This window comes from Phyllostomus hastatus, unplaced genomic scaffold (genome assembly GCF_019186645.2).
Source record: "Phyllostomus hastatus isolate PE091 unplaced genomic scaffold, TTU_PhHast_1.1 phas_contig_34, whole genome shotgun sequence".
NCBI classification, from domain to species: Eukaryota; Metazoa; Chordata; class Mammalia; order Chiroptera; family Phyllostomidae; genus Phyllostomus; species Phyllostomus hastatus.
Genome location: NW_025333857.1, coordinates 61116578 through 61135232, shown reverse-complemented (window position 1 = coordinate 61135232; position 18655 = coordinate 61116578). Strand labels below are relative to the sequence as shown.

Genomic DNA, 18655 nt, shown 5'->3' with positions numbered 1-18655 from the left:
TCTACCTCCATTTCCTGGCAGGCTTCTTCTAACACTCTGGGATTCTTCACCTGGGTAAGTATCGTTTTGTATGCTAATGAATGACAGGTGTCTGGGGGCTCCTAGATAGCTTCAGGATGGGGGCTGGTTACCGGGGAACCAACCACGGGATTAGAGGGTTGACCTTTCAGCCCCACCCCTGCCCTCTGGGGCTGAAGATCAACTGGATCTCTAACGAGTGGCCAATAATTTCGTAAATCACGCCTACATAAGGAAGTTTTCATAAAAATCCTAAACAACAAGGGATTGGAGCTTCCGAGTTGGGGCACCTGTGGAGGCGCTGGGCAGGTGGCCAGCTCAGAGAAGGTGTGGGGGGCTATGCCACTAACACAGGCATCGCTCGATGTGTCTCCTCCATCTGACGGTTCCTGGGTTAGATCCTTTTATAATAAAGTGTTAAGCTCCTAAGTAAACTATTTTTCCTGAGTTCTGTGAGCTGTTCTTGCAAATTGCCGGACTCAAAGGCAGGTTCCATCAGAAGCACCGGTGACGACCTGGACTTGTGATTGGCCTCTGAGTGGAGACAGTCTTGTGGGACTGAGCCCTTACCCTGTGGGACCTGATGCCGATTCCAGTTAGAGTCAGCAAGGCTGGGACTGCTAGGGCACCCAGCCGACACCTGGACAGTCGATACCCTTGGTGTGCGTGGACACCCACACCACTGGTGCCAGAGTTCCCTGAGAAGAGAGAAATAAGATTTTCCCTTTCAGGAAAGGGAGTGCCTGTCCTTGGAAGGACTGAGTTGTCCTCACCACCCTCGCTCTCAGACTGCCCCTCCAGGGTCTTAGGAGGATTAAATCAGTCCGCATTTGTTAACTGCTTCTTCAATGAAACAAATTTGCTTCTAAGGGTCCGCCTATTTACAATAATCATCACCCTCAGTTTAATGACAAGCTGGGGTGGGGAGGAAAGAAAGACAGATTCCTGCATGCCATACCTACCTCAGTGATTGCAGATTGCATCTCACTTCTAAAGATACCAGAACTCGAAATTATAACTATAGTAGGAGCAAGGAAGTAGGCTGTTTTCCCCTTTAGATAGTGAGGGAGCCGATGGCTCGGCAAGGTAAAGAGGTGTGGCGAAGAGGTGAGGTTTAGACAAGCAGGGAATTGCACCCGTTGGAGAGGATTAGCTTTCTGAGAAAGCCTCTTTATCTTTCCTTCTTCCTCAGGCCAGAGCTGAGCTCTGAGTCCGAGGACTACTTTGTGGTCTCCCGCCTGAGCAGCCACAAAGAATACGCTGGCAGAGCACACAGTCCTAATTAGGAGCTTTGTGTTTGGTTAAGGAAATACCCAAGAAGAAGATTTGCCCAAGTTCAAATCCTGTTTTGTGGTGCTGGGCAACTTAGGTGACCTCTTGGGACTCCAGCTCCCTCATCCGAAGAGCCAGGGTCTGTCTCAGTGGGTTACGCTTGGGCACGGGTGTATCACCTGAACACAGCTCCTGGTACACAGTCAGCGTGCAAGAAATGTAGCCGCTCTTATCTTCAGTGGCGCTGTCATTGGGTTGAACCATATGTTGCTATGGATTTTATAGGTCCAAAAGCAGTTGACTATTATTTTTTTCACATGGTTTACCATACGATTATGAAACAATAGCCCTGTCTGTGTGGCAAGCAGGGAAGAGCATATCATCCCCATTTTGCAGGGGAGAAACAGAGGCTCAGAGAAAGGCAATGACCCGCCCAAGGCCATGTTCAGTCAAGAAGCTGGTGCTGGAATCCCCTGCCAGGCTCTGCCCCTGTTGCCTGCCCCTTCTTTTCTTTCCCAACGCCAGGGCGCTGGTCACTGTGAGATGTGACTGTCCGTGGCTGGAACTTGATTCACTGTGGACAGAGCAAACACAGGCTGGCTCTCGCTTTCCCATGGAGTTGACCAGGCCTGGGAAGTCCACCCTGGCTGTTTCCTCACACTGGGTTGTGCAACGGGAGACTGGAAACTGCAGGCGCTGCCCACCGGGAAAAGCTGCCTTCTGTCCCCAACAATCTCCTACCTGCCCCTGCTGGGAATGAGCTGGCATTAAGTGGCTAGGTCTCGGGAGGCCCTCCTGGAATTCGGACCAGCTGAGAATGCCATGTCACAGTTTTAACACAGCCTCTCCCCTCTTTCCTCTCTGGCCCTTCTTCCTGACTCTCCCTTCTCCTCCCATTTCTTCAGAGCCACACAGATGCTGCTGATGGTTCTGAAGCTCTGGTGGTGGCTCAGACTTCTTTCCAGTCCTCCCAGCCCAGCCAGCTGCCTCCTGCACAGCTCCACTCCAGAGCCCCCTTGCAGCCCAATGCAACTTGGCCAAGCCAGACGCTGCCTCTCTGTGCAAGCCTGGGGCTTGTCCTGTACCAGCCCAGTACCCTAGGCCTTCCTACACCCTGTAGAACCATTCAAACCACTTACTCTTCCCCACATATGCAGTGATGCCTTTACTACCACACCTTGTCAGGTGTGTTCTGTCTCCCTGCAATGGGGTACTCAGATATTTAATTAAACTGCTTAACATAGGCCTTTTCTTTCCTTTGGACACAAGTTGAAACATCAGTTCTTTCTGGTTCTTGAGTCTGTCCACTCACTTAGTAGATCTTGAGACTTATAACCATTGTGCTCAGATGTGCCAATTCCTTATAATAAATTTCTTCATACACACGCACACTATTGGTTCTGTTTTTCCGGAGACCTTGATTAACACAGTGTCACCTCCTGACTCTCCTCCCCCTGTTGAGACTGTCAGCTGTGCCCGCTTTGGCTGCTCTGGCTCTCTCACACCTGGCCTGCTCTCTCGAGCCCTTAATCACACAAGTTCCAACCCCTCTATCCACCTACACCTGACTCAGAGCCCCTCAGACTCATGGCCAGATCCGTCTCTGTTACTCCAGCCGACATTACCGGGACTGAACCTTCCCTCTGCAAACCAAGAAGGGTGATTGGATCAAACAGCGAGGCAAACTCCTTGAGCTTGACAGACAACACGAAATGGACCATTTTATTTTATTCCTGATTAATTGTCAGTCAAATAAGTGAAAAGAGCATTCTTATCTCATTTCCAATTTTTTCCCACAAGGTTGGAAAAGCATTTTCTGGATTTAGGAAATAGGGCAAGGCAGCGGTGTTTGGGACGTGAGCAAGTGCTCAAACCTCCAAGGAGGCTTTCAAGTGGCTGGCCCCACCTTCAGGGTTTGTGATTCTTCAGGTTTGAGAAGATGCTGAGGATATGCATTTAGAACCAGCTCCCAGGTGCTGCTGGCTCTGCCGGTCTGAGAACCATGGGTCTAATAATGCTCCTAACAGCGCCATCGACAGTCTTGGGTTTGAATCGCAGCCTTGCCTCGAATTCCCCAGGTGATTTCAGGCACATCCGTGGGTTGAGCTGGTCTCTCTGCACAATGGGAGGGAGTGCCTGAGGGGTGGGAGTCTCCAAGCCCTTCCAGACCACGAATCCTGGGCTGAGTCCTGGGCTGAGTCCTGGGCTCCGTGGACAGGACTCTGGGAGCCACAGAGAGCAGCCGCCGCTGGTGCTCAGTGCCTGGGGTAGGCACCAGAGTGGGGAGGCTGATGAGACCCAGCTGCACACAAACCGTTGCCCTGGATACTTACAGATACTTTAACACATAAACTCCCAGCTATGAACTCTACTGTTCGTGATTCGTTCTTTCTCCTAGATAAGGGCAGAAGAGTTCCGATTCACCCAAGGTCCCTGAGAAGGAGAAAAAAGCTGAGGAACAAAAGTCTGAAACAAGGGTCAGAAGCGATGAGGTCCAGGTCCAGCAGGTGTAAGTATGTCCCAAATATTAAAGGGGACGCATTTATGCTAAAAATGTACTCATTGTTTATCTGAAATTCAAATTTATCTGGGTGTCCTATGTTTTTATTTGCTAAATCTGGCTACCTCTATGTCTCAGATTCTCACTCACCTCTTCCGAGGTAGGTGTTATGGACTCTCAAAACCCTCACAGATAGGAATTGGCCTGTATTGAAGCATTATGCAAGACTGTCAAAACACGGAAATGACCCAATGTTTGTTGGTGGATGAATGGACGAACAAACTGTGGTCTCTCCACACAATGGCACATTATTCAGTCATAAAAAGGCATGAAGAGCTCATTCATGCTAACTGAAGGAAGTCGGTCTCAAAAGGTCCTGTATTGTATGATTCCATTTATATGAAATATTTCTGCAGGCAAAGCCAGAGGCAGATAGCAGAGTGGTGGTTTTCCGGGCGATTGGTCAAGAGGGAATGGGGCGTGACCACTTCAGGGCTGTGGAGTTCCTTCTCAGTGTGATAAAACATTCTGGGGCTAAATAGTGGTAGTGATGGTCGCACAGCACCGTGAGTGTACTAAATACCATTAGTGGTGAGTTTTGTGTTGCGTGTAATTTTACCACACCAAAACTAAATAAAGGGATTGCTCGTGTGGAACTCAATATACCCGCTCCCTGTATGTGACGGCACGGGTTCCTGACCCCTGGGCCCTGGACATGCCGTGGTCTACGGCCTGTTGGGAACCAGGTCATGTAGCAGGAGGTGAGCAGCAGGTGAGCAAACTGATGCTTCATCTGTATTTACAGCTGCTCCCCATAACTGCCTCTCAGATCAGCTGTGGCATGAGATTCTCACAGGAGCAGAGACCCTACTGTGAACTGCGCGCAGGCGAGGGATCTAGGCTGCGCGCTCCTTATAATATAGAATCCAATGCCTGATGATCTGAGGCGGAGCTAAGGCGGTGATGCCAGCACTGGGGAGCAGCTGCAAATATAGACTATCATCAGCAGAGAGGTTTGACTGCATAGAGACCATAATGCATCCATTGCTTGAAGAATTCATATCAAAAGCCCATCAGTGAGTGGCCAGTGACCATTAAGCTGCATCTGGTGGCAGGCTTTATAGTGGAGAGTGCGTTGATGTACTTCACTTGTGCTGCTGCATCTGCTGGCAGGCTTTAAGTCAGAACCTGACACTTACTTGAGTCCATGTGTGGCCCCCCATTATTTTATTCACCACTTCTGTCTATGCCTCTTTCCCTCGCTGTGTACTTTTCTCAGTCACAGTTGTGGTAAGCCCACATGCTAACCCTAGCCAAAATGAATAAAAAACAAATGTTCCTGGAGAGCTTCTTTGAAAAGAGAAGACGTAATCATGAGATAGAAGACTCTATGTCTGCCAACATAAAGAAAGCCGCCCTTAAAAGAAAACAAAAGAGTCCTACTTAAATTACGGGTTCATTGCAACAGGTGGTTCACATTCTCCAAGCCCGTTTTGTATAATACGTGGCAACTGGCTATCCAACAAAGCCGTGAAACCTTTAAAGCTGCCTTGTCACGTGGAGACCAAGCACCCTGCATATAAAGACAAGCTTTTGGAGTTTTTCAAAAGAAAAAAAAGCATGAACATGAAGAAAAGCAGTTACTGAAGGCCACCACTTCATCAAATGTGTCTGCACTGAGAACATCATTCTTAGTGGCTAGCCACTTTGCCAAGGCTAGGAAGCCCTGCCCTGGCTGGTGTGGCTCAGTGGTTGAGTGCCGGCCTCTGAATCAAAAGGTCACCAGTTTGATTCCCAGCCAGGGCACATGCCAGGTTGGGGGCCAGGTCCCCAGTGAGGGGCACGTGGGAGGCAACCACACATTGTTTTTCTCCCTGTCTTCCCCTCTCTAGAAAATAAATAAAATCGTTAAAAAAAATAAAGCTAAGAAGCGCTTTACTACTGGTGAAAAGTCGCTCCTGCCTGCTGCTAAGGACACTGTCATGAACTTTCAGGAGAGGATGCAGGTCAACAGGTGGCAGGTACTCCTCTTTCAGCTCGCACCTTAACTAGATGAACTGATGAAAGAGACGGTGCTGAAGTATAGTTGTTAGGATTGATGAGTCACCGTGATGCGCAATCCAGGGTGACGAGTCTGCCGATGTGGGCAACAAGGCATCAATGCTTGCTTTTGTGCGATGTATTTTTCAGGAGCATGTGCATGAGGATATGTTATGTGCACTTTTCTCGCCAACCAATGCCACAGCTGCAGAACTATTCAAGTCTTTGAATGGTTACATATCAGGAAAGCTGAATTGGTCATTTTGTGTCGGTATATGCACGGACAGAGTGGCTGCCGTGACTGGACGGCTTTCTGGTTTCACTACTCGGGTCAAAGAGGTCACTTCTGCATTTGAGTCTACACACTGTGTCATATATACAGAAGTGCTGACTAGCTGAAAAACGTCACCTGATCTTAACAATGTTTTGCAGGATGTGATTTAAACTATCAACCTCATTAGAGTACATGCCCTTAGCACATGTCGGTTCCTGCAGCCCTGTGAGGAAATGGACACAGAGCACACACGTCCTCTCACACACAGAAGTGGGATGGCTTTCTAAAGGGAGATCACTGGCCAGAGTTTGAGTTACGAGAGCACCTCCAGAGATTTCTTTTGGAAGAACAGCCACCACTGGCAGCACATTTCAGGAACACAGAATGGGTCACAAAACCTGCTTATTTGTGTGACATATTCAACTTGGTTAATGAACACAATCTGTCACTTCATGGGAGAATGACAACTGTGTTCAGGTCAGAAGATAAAGTGGCTGTTTTCAAAGCCAAACTGAATTATGGGGGAGGGGATGAGCGAACATTGGGATTTTTGAGATGTTTCAAACATTAGCAGAGATTTTGGAAGAGACTGAACCAGGACTTTCTTCTTCTCCCAGCTGGTGCGTGATCACCTGTTGCAGCTTTCTGAGGAGTTGGAGCATTACTTCCCAACCACAAAAGACCCCCGAGCCGGGAAGGAATGGTGGATCTGAGACACGTTTGTGAACAGGCCGGGTGAACCGACTGTCTGTGGTGGAAGAGGATCAGCTGCGTGAGGTCGCAGATGGCAGTGGCCTTGAACTTGCATCTGAGATGACCACACATAGGCACACGTTCTGGGTCAGAATGGAACACCCCGAGATGGCCACCAACGCACTGGAAAGCTTGCTTCCACTCCCAAATTCCCATCTTTGGGAAGCAGAGTTTTCTGCAGTGACAGCAACCAAAACAAGGTCGCGGAGTAGACTGGACATAAGGAACACACTTCGGGTGTCCGTGTCTCCCCCACCCCCAGATGGGACCGTCTAGTTGCAGGAAACCAATCCCTGAGCTCTCACTGGTTCTGCGTTATGGTGAGTTGTATCATTATTTCCTTATATATTACAATGAAATAATAATAGAAATAAAGTACCCAATAAATGTAATGTGCTTGAATCTTCCTGAAACCACCCCCCTCACCTCCTGGTCCATGGAAGAACTGTCTTCCGCATAACTGGTCCCTGGAGCAAGAAAGGTTGGGGACTGTTGTGTTACGGGGTGAGTTGTGTCTCCCCAAAAGACATGTTGAGGTCCTAACCACGTTACCTGTGAGTGGGCCTTACTTGGAATGGGGTCTCTGCAGGGGTAATCAAATTGAGAAGAGGTCGTTAGGGTGGGCCATCCTCCGAAATGATGGCCGCCCTTGTAACAAGATGTGAATACAGAGACACACAGGGAGGCCAGTGCTGTCATGTGACCTGCAAGCCAAAGAACGCCTGGGGCCACCAGACGCTGGGCAGGTGAGGAAACTCTCCCCAGAGGTGTCAGAGGGATGGTGGCCCTGCCCACACCCTAATTGCAAACGTCTAGCCTCTAGAACAGGGAGAGGATGCACTTCTGTTGTTTTAAGCTACCAGGTTTGGGGTGCTCTTGGGGCAGCCCCAAGACAGCAAGACTCTCTCACTTTTCATGCCACTCAGCCCCACTGAGGTGCTGGATCTATCGCTCTCCCCCCACCCTGGGGGGAGAAGCAGAGGAGAGGCACCCTCTCAGTGCCTTCCCCCCACCTCCAGGTCCACCGGGAACCTCCCTCCGGGCTTTTCAGAGAAGCACACGGCCACAGGTATGTCATTCCATTGCCTGTTTTAAATATTTATTTAAAATCCAGAAGGGAGAAGGAGAGACAGAACCCACTGGGGCTGTGATACACTGACACGTGGACAGAGACACAAACGAGGACGCAGGAAGCCCCGGGGACGAGACGAAGGCCAGGTGGAGGCAGGCGGCGCGGGGAAACCACGCACTGAGCTCAGGCCCGAACTGCTACAGAAATGCCCTTCCCATGGGGAGCACTGCGGCTGGGGCCGGGGGGCCAGGGGCACGGGGCGTGTTTGGTGGGGGGGAGGGGCCAGAGTGAGGTATTAAATAATGAAAATAAAATCCAATTCCCAAAGAGACACAACTTTAGGGAAAGAAAAGACAAACACTTTCACATAAAAGTTCCCCTTCTATAAAAATAATTCCTTAGTTAAAAATAACCTCAAAATCCAACATGGAAGCTAGCTGGCTGGCTGGCTGGTACAGGACAATTCAGGTGATGCTGAATATCCCTGTCATGCTGAACTTCAAGGTTCCCATAATTATTCCTTCTCCTCAGCCCACATTTACACTTGGAGCTAATGATGCCGTGTTTCTATAGAATTTAATGACAACAAAATAGCAAGAGTGAGGACTGTATCTGGAAAGGACCAGCTCCTGGAAGGTAAGGAGGACCTTCGTGGGTGGTATGTTGCTTCATGAGATGGTTCCATATTTATACTCCACCTCCAAGGTCAGCCCTGACCCACTGCTGCTCTCCTAACTGGTTTCTTCAAGGTCAAGGCTTCTCCCAGGACTCCCCAGTCTAGACCGCACCCTCTCCAGGACAAGCCTAACTCCCCTCCAGGACTGTGAAGGGCCCAGTCAAGATCCTTCGTGCTCAGGCCCCCCCCCTGCCTGAAGAGGACACACATTTCAAAGTCCATAAGTTAAAAGATAAATCTTACTTACTATTGTTTCTGGCAGGCTTGCTTTGCTTCATTTTTCCTCCCTCTCCTTCCCCCTCCTTAGCAGATGATCTGATCAGCACAAGGGTGACGCTAGGAAAATTACAAAATTCTCCAAACTTTGTCACTTGGAGGAGAGAGAGAACCGTGGGGGACAGCCCACATCAAAATGTTTCTTCAGAGTTCTGCGGCAAAAATGGTAGCACCTTCAGAATCTTAAATAGGGTTTTTTGTTTCCTTAAAAAAAAATCACATACACTAAGAGACAATTGCGAGCACCAGCGATTTCACAGTGGGAGGTAGCGAACGTCGCGCCCCCAGCCGAAGGGTCCCCTCGCCCTGCCCTCGGCTGCCTCTGCTCCCTGCCCCAGCTGCTCTTTCTCACCCTCTCACCTCCTTCCCAGGTGAAAAAAAATAGTAACGCACCTTCTTTGTGTTTGTTTAAATAAAAATATATATAGTTCTTTCTTTCCTTTTCTCCTTTTTTCATGTCTCCTCTCTAATATTGCACATCAAAGCTCCCTGGCAGGGACCGGCTGCCCCCTTTCCTCAAGCTGGCTGGAACGTGGGGCTCTTGCTTGGGCAGGAAGCTGGGGAGGGGAGGGGGTGGCCACGGAGCAGGGAGACAGGCCACGGGGCTCAGGCGGGAGACAGGCCCAGCTTGCTTGGGCCAGCTCTTGGGTTGGTCTTTGGAGCTGTGTGCTGGGGTCACCCCGGTCTCTGCTATCCCGCCCCCCCAACCACTTCTACCAGGCAGGCAACGTCTGAGGCCGGCCCTAGGATCCTCGGGCAGATGAGCTGCCTCTCCTGGGCCCACCTGCCCCTCAGTACCCTCCTTTTGCCTCCTGCTTCTCCTCTTCCCTCTCCCTGGAGACCTAGAGGAGCCAGGAGGTCAGAGGTCAGAGGAAGCATGCAGGTCCAACTTCCAGGCGGTACTGCTTCCCTGATGAGGCAGGAGGGAGGTTGTCCACGCTGACAATGGGCAGCTGCTGGGGGTCCTGGGTCCGGAAGGTAAAGAGCGTCTGATGCCAGCGGCCATCCTGGACCTGAGAGGAGAAGGACAAGGGGACACGTTTACCCCTCAGGGTCCTCGTCACTCATCGTGTGCGTTTCCCCGGCACCTGCCCTCGCAGTGTCTATCCGGCACGTGGCCTTGAGGTAGGGTGGTAAGAAGCGAGGGAGACTCCTTGGCAAGTGGAATAAGAGAAACTGAGGCAAAATAACCAAACAAAACCAAATGATTTGAGCAATTTACAGCCAGCTAATGAATCACAAGAATTGATCTTCCCGCCCTGGCTGGCGTAGCTCAGTGTATTGAGCACGGGCTGCGAACCAAAGTGTCGCAGGTTCGATTCCCAGTAAGGGCACATGCCTGGGTTGCAGGCCATGACCCCCAGCAACCGCACATTGATGTTTCTCTCTCTCTGTCTCCCTCCCTTTCCTCTCTAAAAAATAAATAAAATCTTAAAAAAAAAAAGAATTGATCTTCCCTAACCAAGGACACTTGGGAGCAAATGGTTTACACATCAGAGCGTCTGGGGGCAGACAGGCCTTAGTTCCAGTCCCTCTTTAGTGAAGTTCTGTAAATACCTCCTTGGTTAACTTTGTTCCTACCATGGGATCTCACTCATATGTGGAATCTAATAAACAAAATAAACTGACAAACAAAATAAGGCCAGAGGCATGGGTACGTGGAACAGACCGTCAGCTCTCAGAGGGGAGGGGTGGGGGGGACCGGAAGAGATTAGCCGAAGAACACACATGCACATGTGCATAGCCCACGGACCCAGACAACAGTGTGGTGAAGGCGGCTGGGGGCGCTGGGGGCTTAGTGGAGGGGGAAGGGGAAGAAAATGGGGGACATCTGTAACAGCATCAACAGTAACATTTAAAAAAAATAAAACTAACCAGAAAATAGCCCTGAGCCCTCCATACACACATTTTGATGAATCAACACATCATATCTAAGGACACACCTGTTCAGGTGTGCTAATGAACACTCTATTAAGGCCCGCCCCTGAGACCTCCTCTGATAAAGATAAGAAGCCTCCAGACAAAGTCTCGCTGGGGCACGCCCACACCTTGAATGTTAGCTCTCTTTCTCCTAAATTCTACGGGACACCACGAGCCTCGCAACCAGGGGAGCAGCGGGCAGCAGCCGCCCGTCCTGGGCTTACCGCCTGCACCTGTCTCCCCGCCTGCACCTGTCTCCCCGCTTTCCTCTCACTTTCCGGTGAGCTAACAGCAGCCCCACCTCGGCTCACTTCTGTCACGGAGACTTTTATTTCTCCATGAGCCAAAGCAGCCCTGCCGAGGCACTCTCCTGTTGCTTCTTCAGCCCTAAGCCCTCCCTTTGTTTCACTGTCCCCAGCTGTGATAAACATCCTCTCAAAATCACCTGGACGCACATTGAGAAATCTTTCCTGCACGGAGTCGAGAACCCACGTACTACACATTAGCCAGAGGCACACCCGCTCCAGGCCTGTCCCCATCTGGACGCAGTATTTCACCACGGCCATGACCTGGGACTGTTCGTTTGGATGGCTCCTACTATGTTCGTTCTGTTGAGTAATGCTGTAATGACCACCACTGTGCCCCACTTCTGTGCACACCCTTAGTTTTACAGGACAGATTCCGGAAGTAGATTTGCTGGATCGAAGCACAGGTGCCTTTACGAGGCTGCGGAAACAGTTTTCAAAACAGCTCGGGGTGAGCGTGTCGGTTTCCCCACATCCTCGCTAACATTGTGTATTACCAGTTTTGTTTGATATTGTGATATGGTTTTTGTGTGTGTGCTTTTTTTTCTTTCTGTCTCTCTCTTCCCTAACAACCTACCCTGTTTTAGGCATTTGAAAATAACCAAAAATGGTAAGAAAAGAAATGAGCCTGGCCAGGCTGGGGGCAGAAAGTAGAAGGGCATCCTCCCATAGGCAGCCTTGCAAATAAGGGCTGTACCTCCAGCCTGTAAACTTGTTACCAGCCCAGCCCTTCCCTCAGGAGTTTCCCAAAGAGGAAAGTGAATAAAAGCAATTTCATAAAACTGTTATAATCCATATTACACACATGTAAACATTATATGTACCATACTAATATATTATAGCAAAAAATTGTTACAGGCAATTTGATAATAAAAACTTGGTTTTCCACTTGTGTGTCGGGGGGGGTCTGGGAGGAGCCCCGAGAGTTACCTTGCAGCCATCCATGGACACTTCCGGCCTGAACTGGCCCCCGGCTTCAAAGATCTGCCCATTCCAGGCCCGGAAGCGGACAGCCTGCTTGGCTGGGGTCTGCCCGGCGCCTTCCTGCCACACGGCCACGTTAAGGCAGTGGATGGTGATATGCTGCGTCACCTCAGAACTCAGCAGGTGCAGAAAGTTCATCTGTACCCGGCTGACGGCAAACTCAACCTGTGAAGGAGACACGCAGTGGGGCCACGGCTGGTGTGGCTGCCCACCGCTCTCAGGGGTGCAGGGGTAGGCTCCTTCCCGGGAACCCTCCCCAGCCATGCTCCCACACAGGGAAACCGAGGTCTGTATGAGCTGGTCCACAGCCACGGAGCAACACAGAAGGGAAAGAACCGAGGCCTGCCCGCCTCCAGGGTCAGAGCTGCAAGGGTCCCTAAGCGATCTTATCCACACACCACCGCCCTTGTAGGGGGCTGGGGTCAGTGGGGCTGAGCTGGGACCCCGAGGCCCAGGGAGGAACAGGACCTTGCCCAAGACTGAGAGGCTCTCGGAGTGCAGAGGAAATGGGAAGGGCCCTCCTGTCCTTTCTAAGTCCCCGGAGCCCTGAGGGGTGGGTTGGGGTGGAAAGGCCAGACCTGACAACATACAACAGGACCGGGTCTGTGGCTTCAGTGGTTCTAGTGTGAGCCCTGCAGTTGGGGTTTCTCTAGTTCTGTGACCTGAGGACCTGGCTTCTGCTTTGATCCGACCCGCTTCAAAGGTGGCATCTCCGATGGACACAGTGCCAGCCGCGGGACCTCCTCCCCTCACTGCGGCTCCTTTGTTTTAGAGATCTTGGCTGCTTTCAGTGGCTGACCATTTGGGCCACTTGCCCTTCCTCTTCCTGTACTTTAAATTCCCGCTGTTGTGTTTTAAATTCACCGGTGGCATGAGCCCACAAACCCCAGGCTCCTGGGACCTCCCAGTGCGGCCCCCAGTGTGTGCTATGCACCGTTTTTCCCCACGCACCATGCACTCCCGTGTATAGTGTGCACCCTCATTTTGGTGACCATTATATGTGGGATTATTATATCCACTATTATACGCATGGTGTACAATCATTATACCCATGCGTAATGTGCATCCTTATTTTTCCCTCAAAAATTTGGGCAAAAAGTACACATTGTACATGGCAAAGTAATTTCCAGTCTTGTAAGTAAGGAATATTTGTTTTTTTCTAAAGTTTCCTGATAAGTTATGGCCAAAGGGCACCTTGCAATCACAATAAAAACCACGTGGGCTGGCCCAACCCCAACATTGGTTATTGACAGATTGAGACTGGCACAAAACAGTGGTTCATTGTCCCCGATGGGGGCGGTGACTCAGAGGGACACTCACACTGCCCACCCCAGTGCCAGCTCTGGCCTCACCCCTCTGCCAGGTGGGTTTGCACGTGGCCGTCAACCCTCAGGCTCAGAGGGGGAAGGGCCCACTGGACCGTGAGCTCTGGCTGCGGGGGCAATGGCAAGGCCACTGTGTTTTGTGTTGAATCCCAGCACCTGGCACGTGGTAAGGACTCAACTTGTCGACCAGCTGCTTTGCTCAGAGATTCTCAAACTCTGGGTCTGAGATGGTCAGCACAAGCACCTCCCAGAGCCTCCCCAGGGAGGCTGTTGGGACGGGATGCAAGGTGCACGGGATCCCTGCCTCCCCTGCAGCCAGGCTGCTCTTCTCACCGTGGCAGGAAGTGTCCCACGTGCAGGAGCTGCTGTAAGTGCAGACCCATGGTGCCCTGCGGGGCACCCTGAGCAGGAGATTGGTCACATCTCACTGCCACTGCCTGCCTTGGCTTCTGGTGGAGGTGCCCTGAGCCACCTAAAATTCTCAGCCCAGAGACGGGCACCTGGTAAGCGGGCAGTGAACATTCACTTACTGTTTGCACACACCATTCTGATGGTGTGACCCAGGGGAGCGGCACACTGACTTATCTGGTGCTGAGGGCTCACAGCTCTCCAAGCCAGGCCAGCTTGGCCAACTACGCTGTTTCAGGGATTAGGCAGAAAGTCCTATCTGAAGAAACTTCAGCATCGTACAAGTCAATGGGGTTTGGACTTAGAACAATTCATTCCCATTTTACAGATGAAGACACTAAAGTTCAGAAATGGAGATGACTTCCCCAAGGCCATGCATGGGCTGTGGCTCAGGGCAGGGTGGGGGTAGAGAGGGCCAGCCAGTGGGGGGCAGGGGGCAGGGAGCAGCTGGGTACCTTGGAAGCTGTGATGGGCTTGAGACATGTCTGCCCACCATGCGTGAAGTTGCAGGAGACTTCGATGGTGTCGGACGAGCAGCCCAGGTTCGGGTCCACCCAGTAGGTCCCTGCAGGGAGCAATGGGGTGTTGGTGTATGCAGGTGGGAAGAAGCCCATCGCCTGGTTCTGCAGGTAGGCCCCACATCTTGTGATCCCTGAACCTCAGTTGGATACGAAGTCAGGGGAGCAGAAAGGGATTCTGTAGGCCACAGATCTCTGAGCAGAGCTCACCTCTGGCAGAGCCCCAAGAGCAACATCACACGGCCAGTCACTTGACAGGTGGCTATTGGGAAATGTCGGCTTTACACAGGGAACAACTGAGGCTGAGAGGCTGAGCCACTTGCCCAAGGGACTTAGGGACGATCGAGGGGAAGGGTTTCTCCCCTTAGGCTAGTGATCCTCCTAGGGCTGGCCAGAGGGGCGGGGTCAGGGCTGCCACCCCTCTGCAGGCATCTCATTTCCCCACTGGGCGTCCGAGGGAGCAGAGGTGCCACAGCTGGAAGGGGACAGCCCGCCTCTGGACCAGCTTCGCGTGCAGTGAGGGGAAGAGTGGCTGGGGCGGGGCGGTGCCTGGCCCGGCTCACAGGACTGGCATTCAAACTCAGCTCTGTCTGCCGCCAAAGCCCTGGCCCTTCCACAGACCACGTTAGCTCACACAGAGAGAAAAGAGTTGGATGAGGGGTGGAGGGCCCCCGATCCCCACCCTCTCCTGGCCCGTGGGGGCTTTTTCTGCCACAGCTCTGGTCTTGTTGCACTGAAACGGCTGCGCCCAGCCTGATGGTCTGTGGGCTCTGGAAGGGCAGAACCACTCCTCGGGGCTTCCCACTATACCCTGCCCCCAGGGAGCACAGGGCATGTCAGGGTTCAGTGACTGTTGGTTGAGCGAATAAATGACTGATCATGTGCCTGTCTCTCTGAGAACAGAAACTTGGCCTGGGTGGGTCAAAGCTCCATCTCCCCCCGCTCCTCCTGGAACCCCTCTGTCCCTGTCCCACGCCACCCCCCGGGGCAGGACCTCCTCTCTCCAGACCCGCAGGCCCTCGTACCGTCTGCCATCTTCTGCTCACAGTCCATGAGGTCCCGGCAGACCCGGGCAGGGTTCTCTTTGGTGCCCAGGGGAGTCTTGATGCTCTGGATGAGGTTGCTGAGGTAGTGTAAGGTTTTAAATATCTCCCCTCCCTGGTCCAGCACCAGCCGGTCCGGGTGGCTGTAAACCTGATATGAGGAGAGAGTATGGCCATGGGCTCCTCGAGGTCCTGGCTCAGCCCAGGGTCTGAGCCTTCACAGCCCCAAGTTGTCGATATCTGGGGGACATCTCTGAGCCCCCAGGAGCATGGCTGGGGCAGGGGTTGGGTCTGTTCTGCTTGGATGAAGAAACCGGGGTCCAGGGATGGACAGGGAGATGCTGCCACCATGGGGGCTTAGAGGCTTGAGGGGAGGGGAGGGCAGCCCGGCAGCAGGTGCAGGCTGGGCAGATGTCCATGAGCAAGGCAGGCATGTGTGCAGAGCCCTGGGGAATGGAGGGGTTGCTGGAGGTCTTCCCACAGACCCCTATCCCCGTGGGGGGAAGATAATGGGCTCGCCCGTACTGCCCTGCCCTCTGGACCGTGAGCCCTGAGAAAGCAGGCTGGACAGCAGCGTTCCTGGCATCCAGCTCAGGGAACGTACGGAAATGCGTGTAGGAGGTCCGAGCGGGGATGGGGTGGGGTGGGGTTGAGTTCCCCATCTTGGGAAGAAGGCAAGGCAGCAAAGGGCACTCTTGGCAGGTGTTCAAGTTTGACTAGAGGGCATCGACAGCCTTCTCAGCCTGGAGTCTTGGAGCTGAGGTGACCACAGGCCAGGGCCCTGGGGGATGACCAGGAGCTTTCTGCTCCTGACGACTGTGGGACTGACCCGTGGGAAGCTGCTATGGGCTCTGGTCGGACTGGGCATCTCATCCTGACTCAGGCCAGCAAGAACTCGGACACCCTGAGAGGGCTTTGCAGGAACGCAAAGAGGGCTCAGGGGCTGGTCATGGGACTGTGGACGTGCCTCCGCCTGCTCTGAGCCTCAACAGCAGCCCTCCCCATCTGTGTTGTGAGATGCCATCCAGGGCTTTGAAACACTCGGAGCAGGCCACGTGCATGGGGGCCTTGGCCACACGCGGGCCATTATTTCTGTGTCCCCCAGGAAGGGTTCCCATATGGGTAGGGCTCCTGGCCGTACCTCTGCTCTCAGTGCTCCACTAGTGTCCATCCACGTCTGGAAAGCTGCCCCAAGGTCATCTTGTTGCTGTGCAGGGAGAAGAAGACAGGGTGTGCATCCTGGCCCCCCTGGCCCCCCAGGCAGGAGCCCCAGGGCCTGAGCAAGCGCTCTCCCACCCCACCTGCCCCAGCAGGGTCCTGGCCAAGCCACACGTCCTCTGTGGAGCTCCACCCTTGCTCCCCTTGCAAACAGAGCCAGAGCCTCCACTCCCTTCCTGCAGGCACTTCAATAGCTCTCCATGGCCCTTAGGATTAAGTTCAAACTCTTCAGTGTGGTTACAAGACCTGGCTTGAGGGCTGTGGTCCCTGGCCCTCCTCTCTCCCACATCTAGTCTGTGCACAACACGCTACCACACTTCTAAGTTCCTAAATGCCATGATCTGTCTAGCCGCAGGGCCTTTGCACGTGTTTCTCGGAATCCCAGGAACTCTTCCTCCCTCCCCAGAGCTCCATCTGGCGGGCTAACTGCTACACCAGTGGTTCTCAGCCAGGGCCGATGTTGCCCCCTAGTGGACATCTGACAATGCCTGGAGACAGTTATTGCTGTCAAACCTGGAGGCGGGGGTGTTACTGGCACCTATGGGTAGAAACCAGGGATGCTGCTAAACGTCCTACAATGCACAGGACAGCCGCTCCCAGCAAACAATCATCTAGTCCCTATCATCAGCAGTCTTGGTTGACACACGTTCCACAGATGGCAGCGGCAGTGGGAACTCTCCTAGTGCTCCGCGCCCAGGCGCTGCAGCGCCCTCTCTGTATTCCCATCCCTCGTGCCTCCTTCGGCTTGCACTGTGACTGTCTAATGTACACTTGGGGCTCCAACCCTCACACCAGGCTCGCCAGAAGCTGCAGTCTTGCTGTGAAAACAGCAAGGGACAGAATCTGACAGCGAGCGAAGCCCAGGATTGGGGTCCGGAGCTGGGCCTCTGGAGGCAATCCTTCTCAAGTTCAAATCCCAGCTCTGCTCTTTATTTGCCGCATAATCTGGGGCATGTTGCTTCACCTCTCTGCCCCAGTTCTCTCCTATTGGGACTAACAATGAACTGGTGAGAGGAATAAATGAGTGAATACACGAAAAGCACCCCTGATGGTGTCTGGCATGGAACAAGCACTCAGCCAGTTGGGTTAGTAGAAAAAATTCAAAATCCTCTACTTTTCCATTTTTTTAGAGGGACAGGGTTTTTCCTGGATCTCATCCCTTTCCTTCGCTGGCTTCCTCATTGATGAGAAAGATTTGGGGAAGGATCCAGGGAGAGGCCCAGCTGCCATTCCACTGTCGTGGGTGATGCAGGAGGGCCAATGAGAAGCCGAGACGAGAAGGACCAGAGATTCCAAGTGGCTTGTGACCCGAGGGTTCCCACTCTTTCCCCTTGGCCACTTCCTGGGCCGCCGTCAGGGCCTGATTCTAACGGTCAATCAGCGCAGCAGCAACCCAGGGACGGAAGTGTCAGAGGGCTTGGGAGGGGGCCACTCTTCCAGACGGGGCCGCAGTCCCTAGCAGGGAAGGACACAGAGCCCCCGGTCTGCTCCCTCTCTGGACTCAGGATCTGACGGGAAAGAATCCTCAGCCATCAGCTGATTGGTGAGAGCACCAACGGGACCCAGGAGCCCGGCGGGTGGGGCGTCTTCCTGGGTCCACGGCCAGGGGCTCGTCCCAGCTAAAATCTGGGTTTCCTGCCTCCCAGCCCAGGGTTCTTTCTGCTGCTTCAGAACCCAGGGTCCAATAGGGAGTGACAGAAGGACACAGGCATGCCCAGGCGCAGCTTAGGGTTCTAGTCGCCGTGGCCAGAGAGGGGTCAGCTGCCAAACTACCCCCTCCCCAGGCCTTACCCAAGCAGAAGAAAGGAAAAGTTCTCCAACTTACAAAGCGGATGGGGCTCCCTGGAGGCCCCTGCAAAAAAAGAAGAGGCTGGGTCAGCATTTGATGGGGGCTGGACCCTTGGGGGCTGTCAGGACACTGGAGGGGCAGTTGGGCATGGGAGGACCCACCAAGCTGATGTCTGCTTCCCTGGAGGTCCCACCAGGGTGGTCTACACTCTCCTAAGAGTCTGTGCAGTACAAGCAGCTTGCGAGTCTGTAAGGTTAGGGCCAC

The 18655-nt window shown here is 52.9% G+C and overlaps 1 protein-coding gene across 2 annotated transcripts in view; it reads right to left on the bottom strand.

Annotated features, from left to right (window-relative positions):
• Positions 1–8873: 8873 nt before the first annotated feature.
• COL27A1 (collagen type XXVII alpha 1 chain) overlaps positions 8874–18655 on the bottom strand; it is a 129812-nt gene continuing 120030 nt past the window's right edge. For both annotated transcript variants that reach the window (XM_045840704.1, XM_045840703.1), the window contains exons 56-61: positions 18428–18454; positions 16526–16591; positions 15367–15535; positions 14279–14388; positions 12037–12255; positions 8874–9894 (exon numbers count right to left, since the gene is read on the bottom strand). In XM_045840704.1, coding sequence (XP_045696660.1) covers positions 9748–9894; positions 12037–12255; positions 14279–14388; positions 15367–15535; positions 16526–16591; positions 18428–18454 — 738 coding nt within the window. In that variant the 3' untranslated portion in view covers positions 8874–9747. The remainder of the gene's footprint in view (positions 9895–12036; positions 12256–14278; positions 14389–15366; positions 15536–16525; positions 16592–18427; positions 18455–18655) is intronic.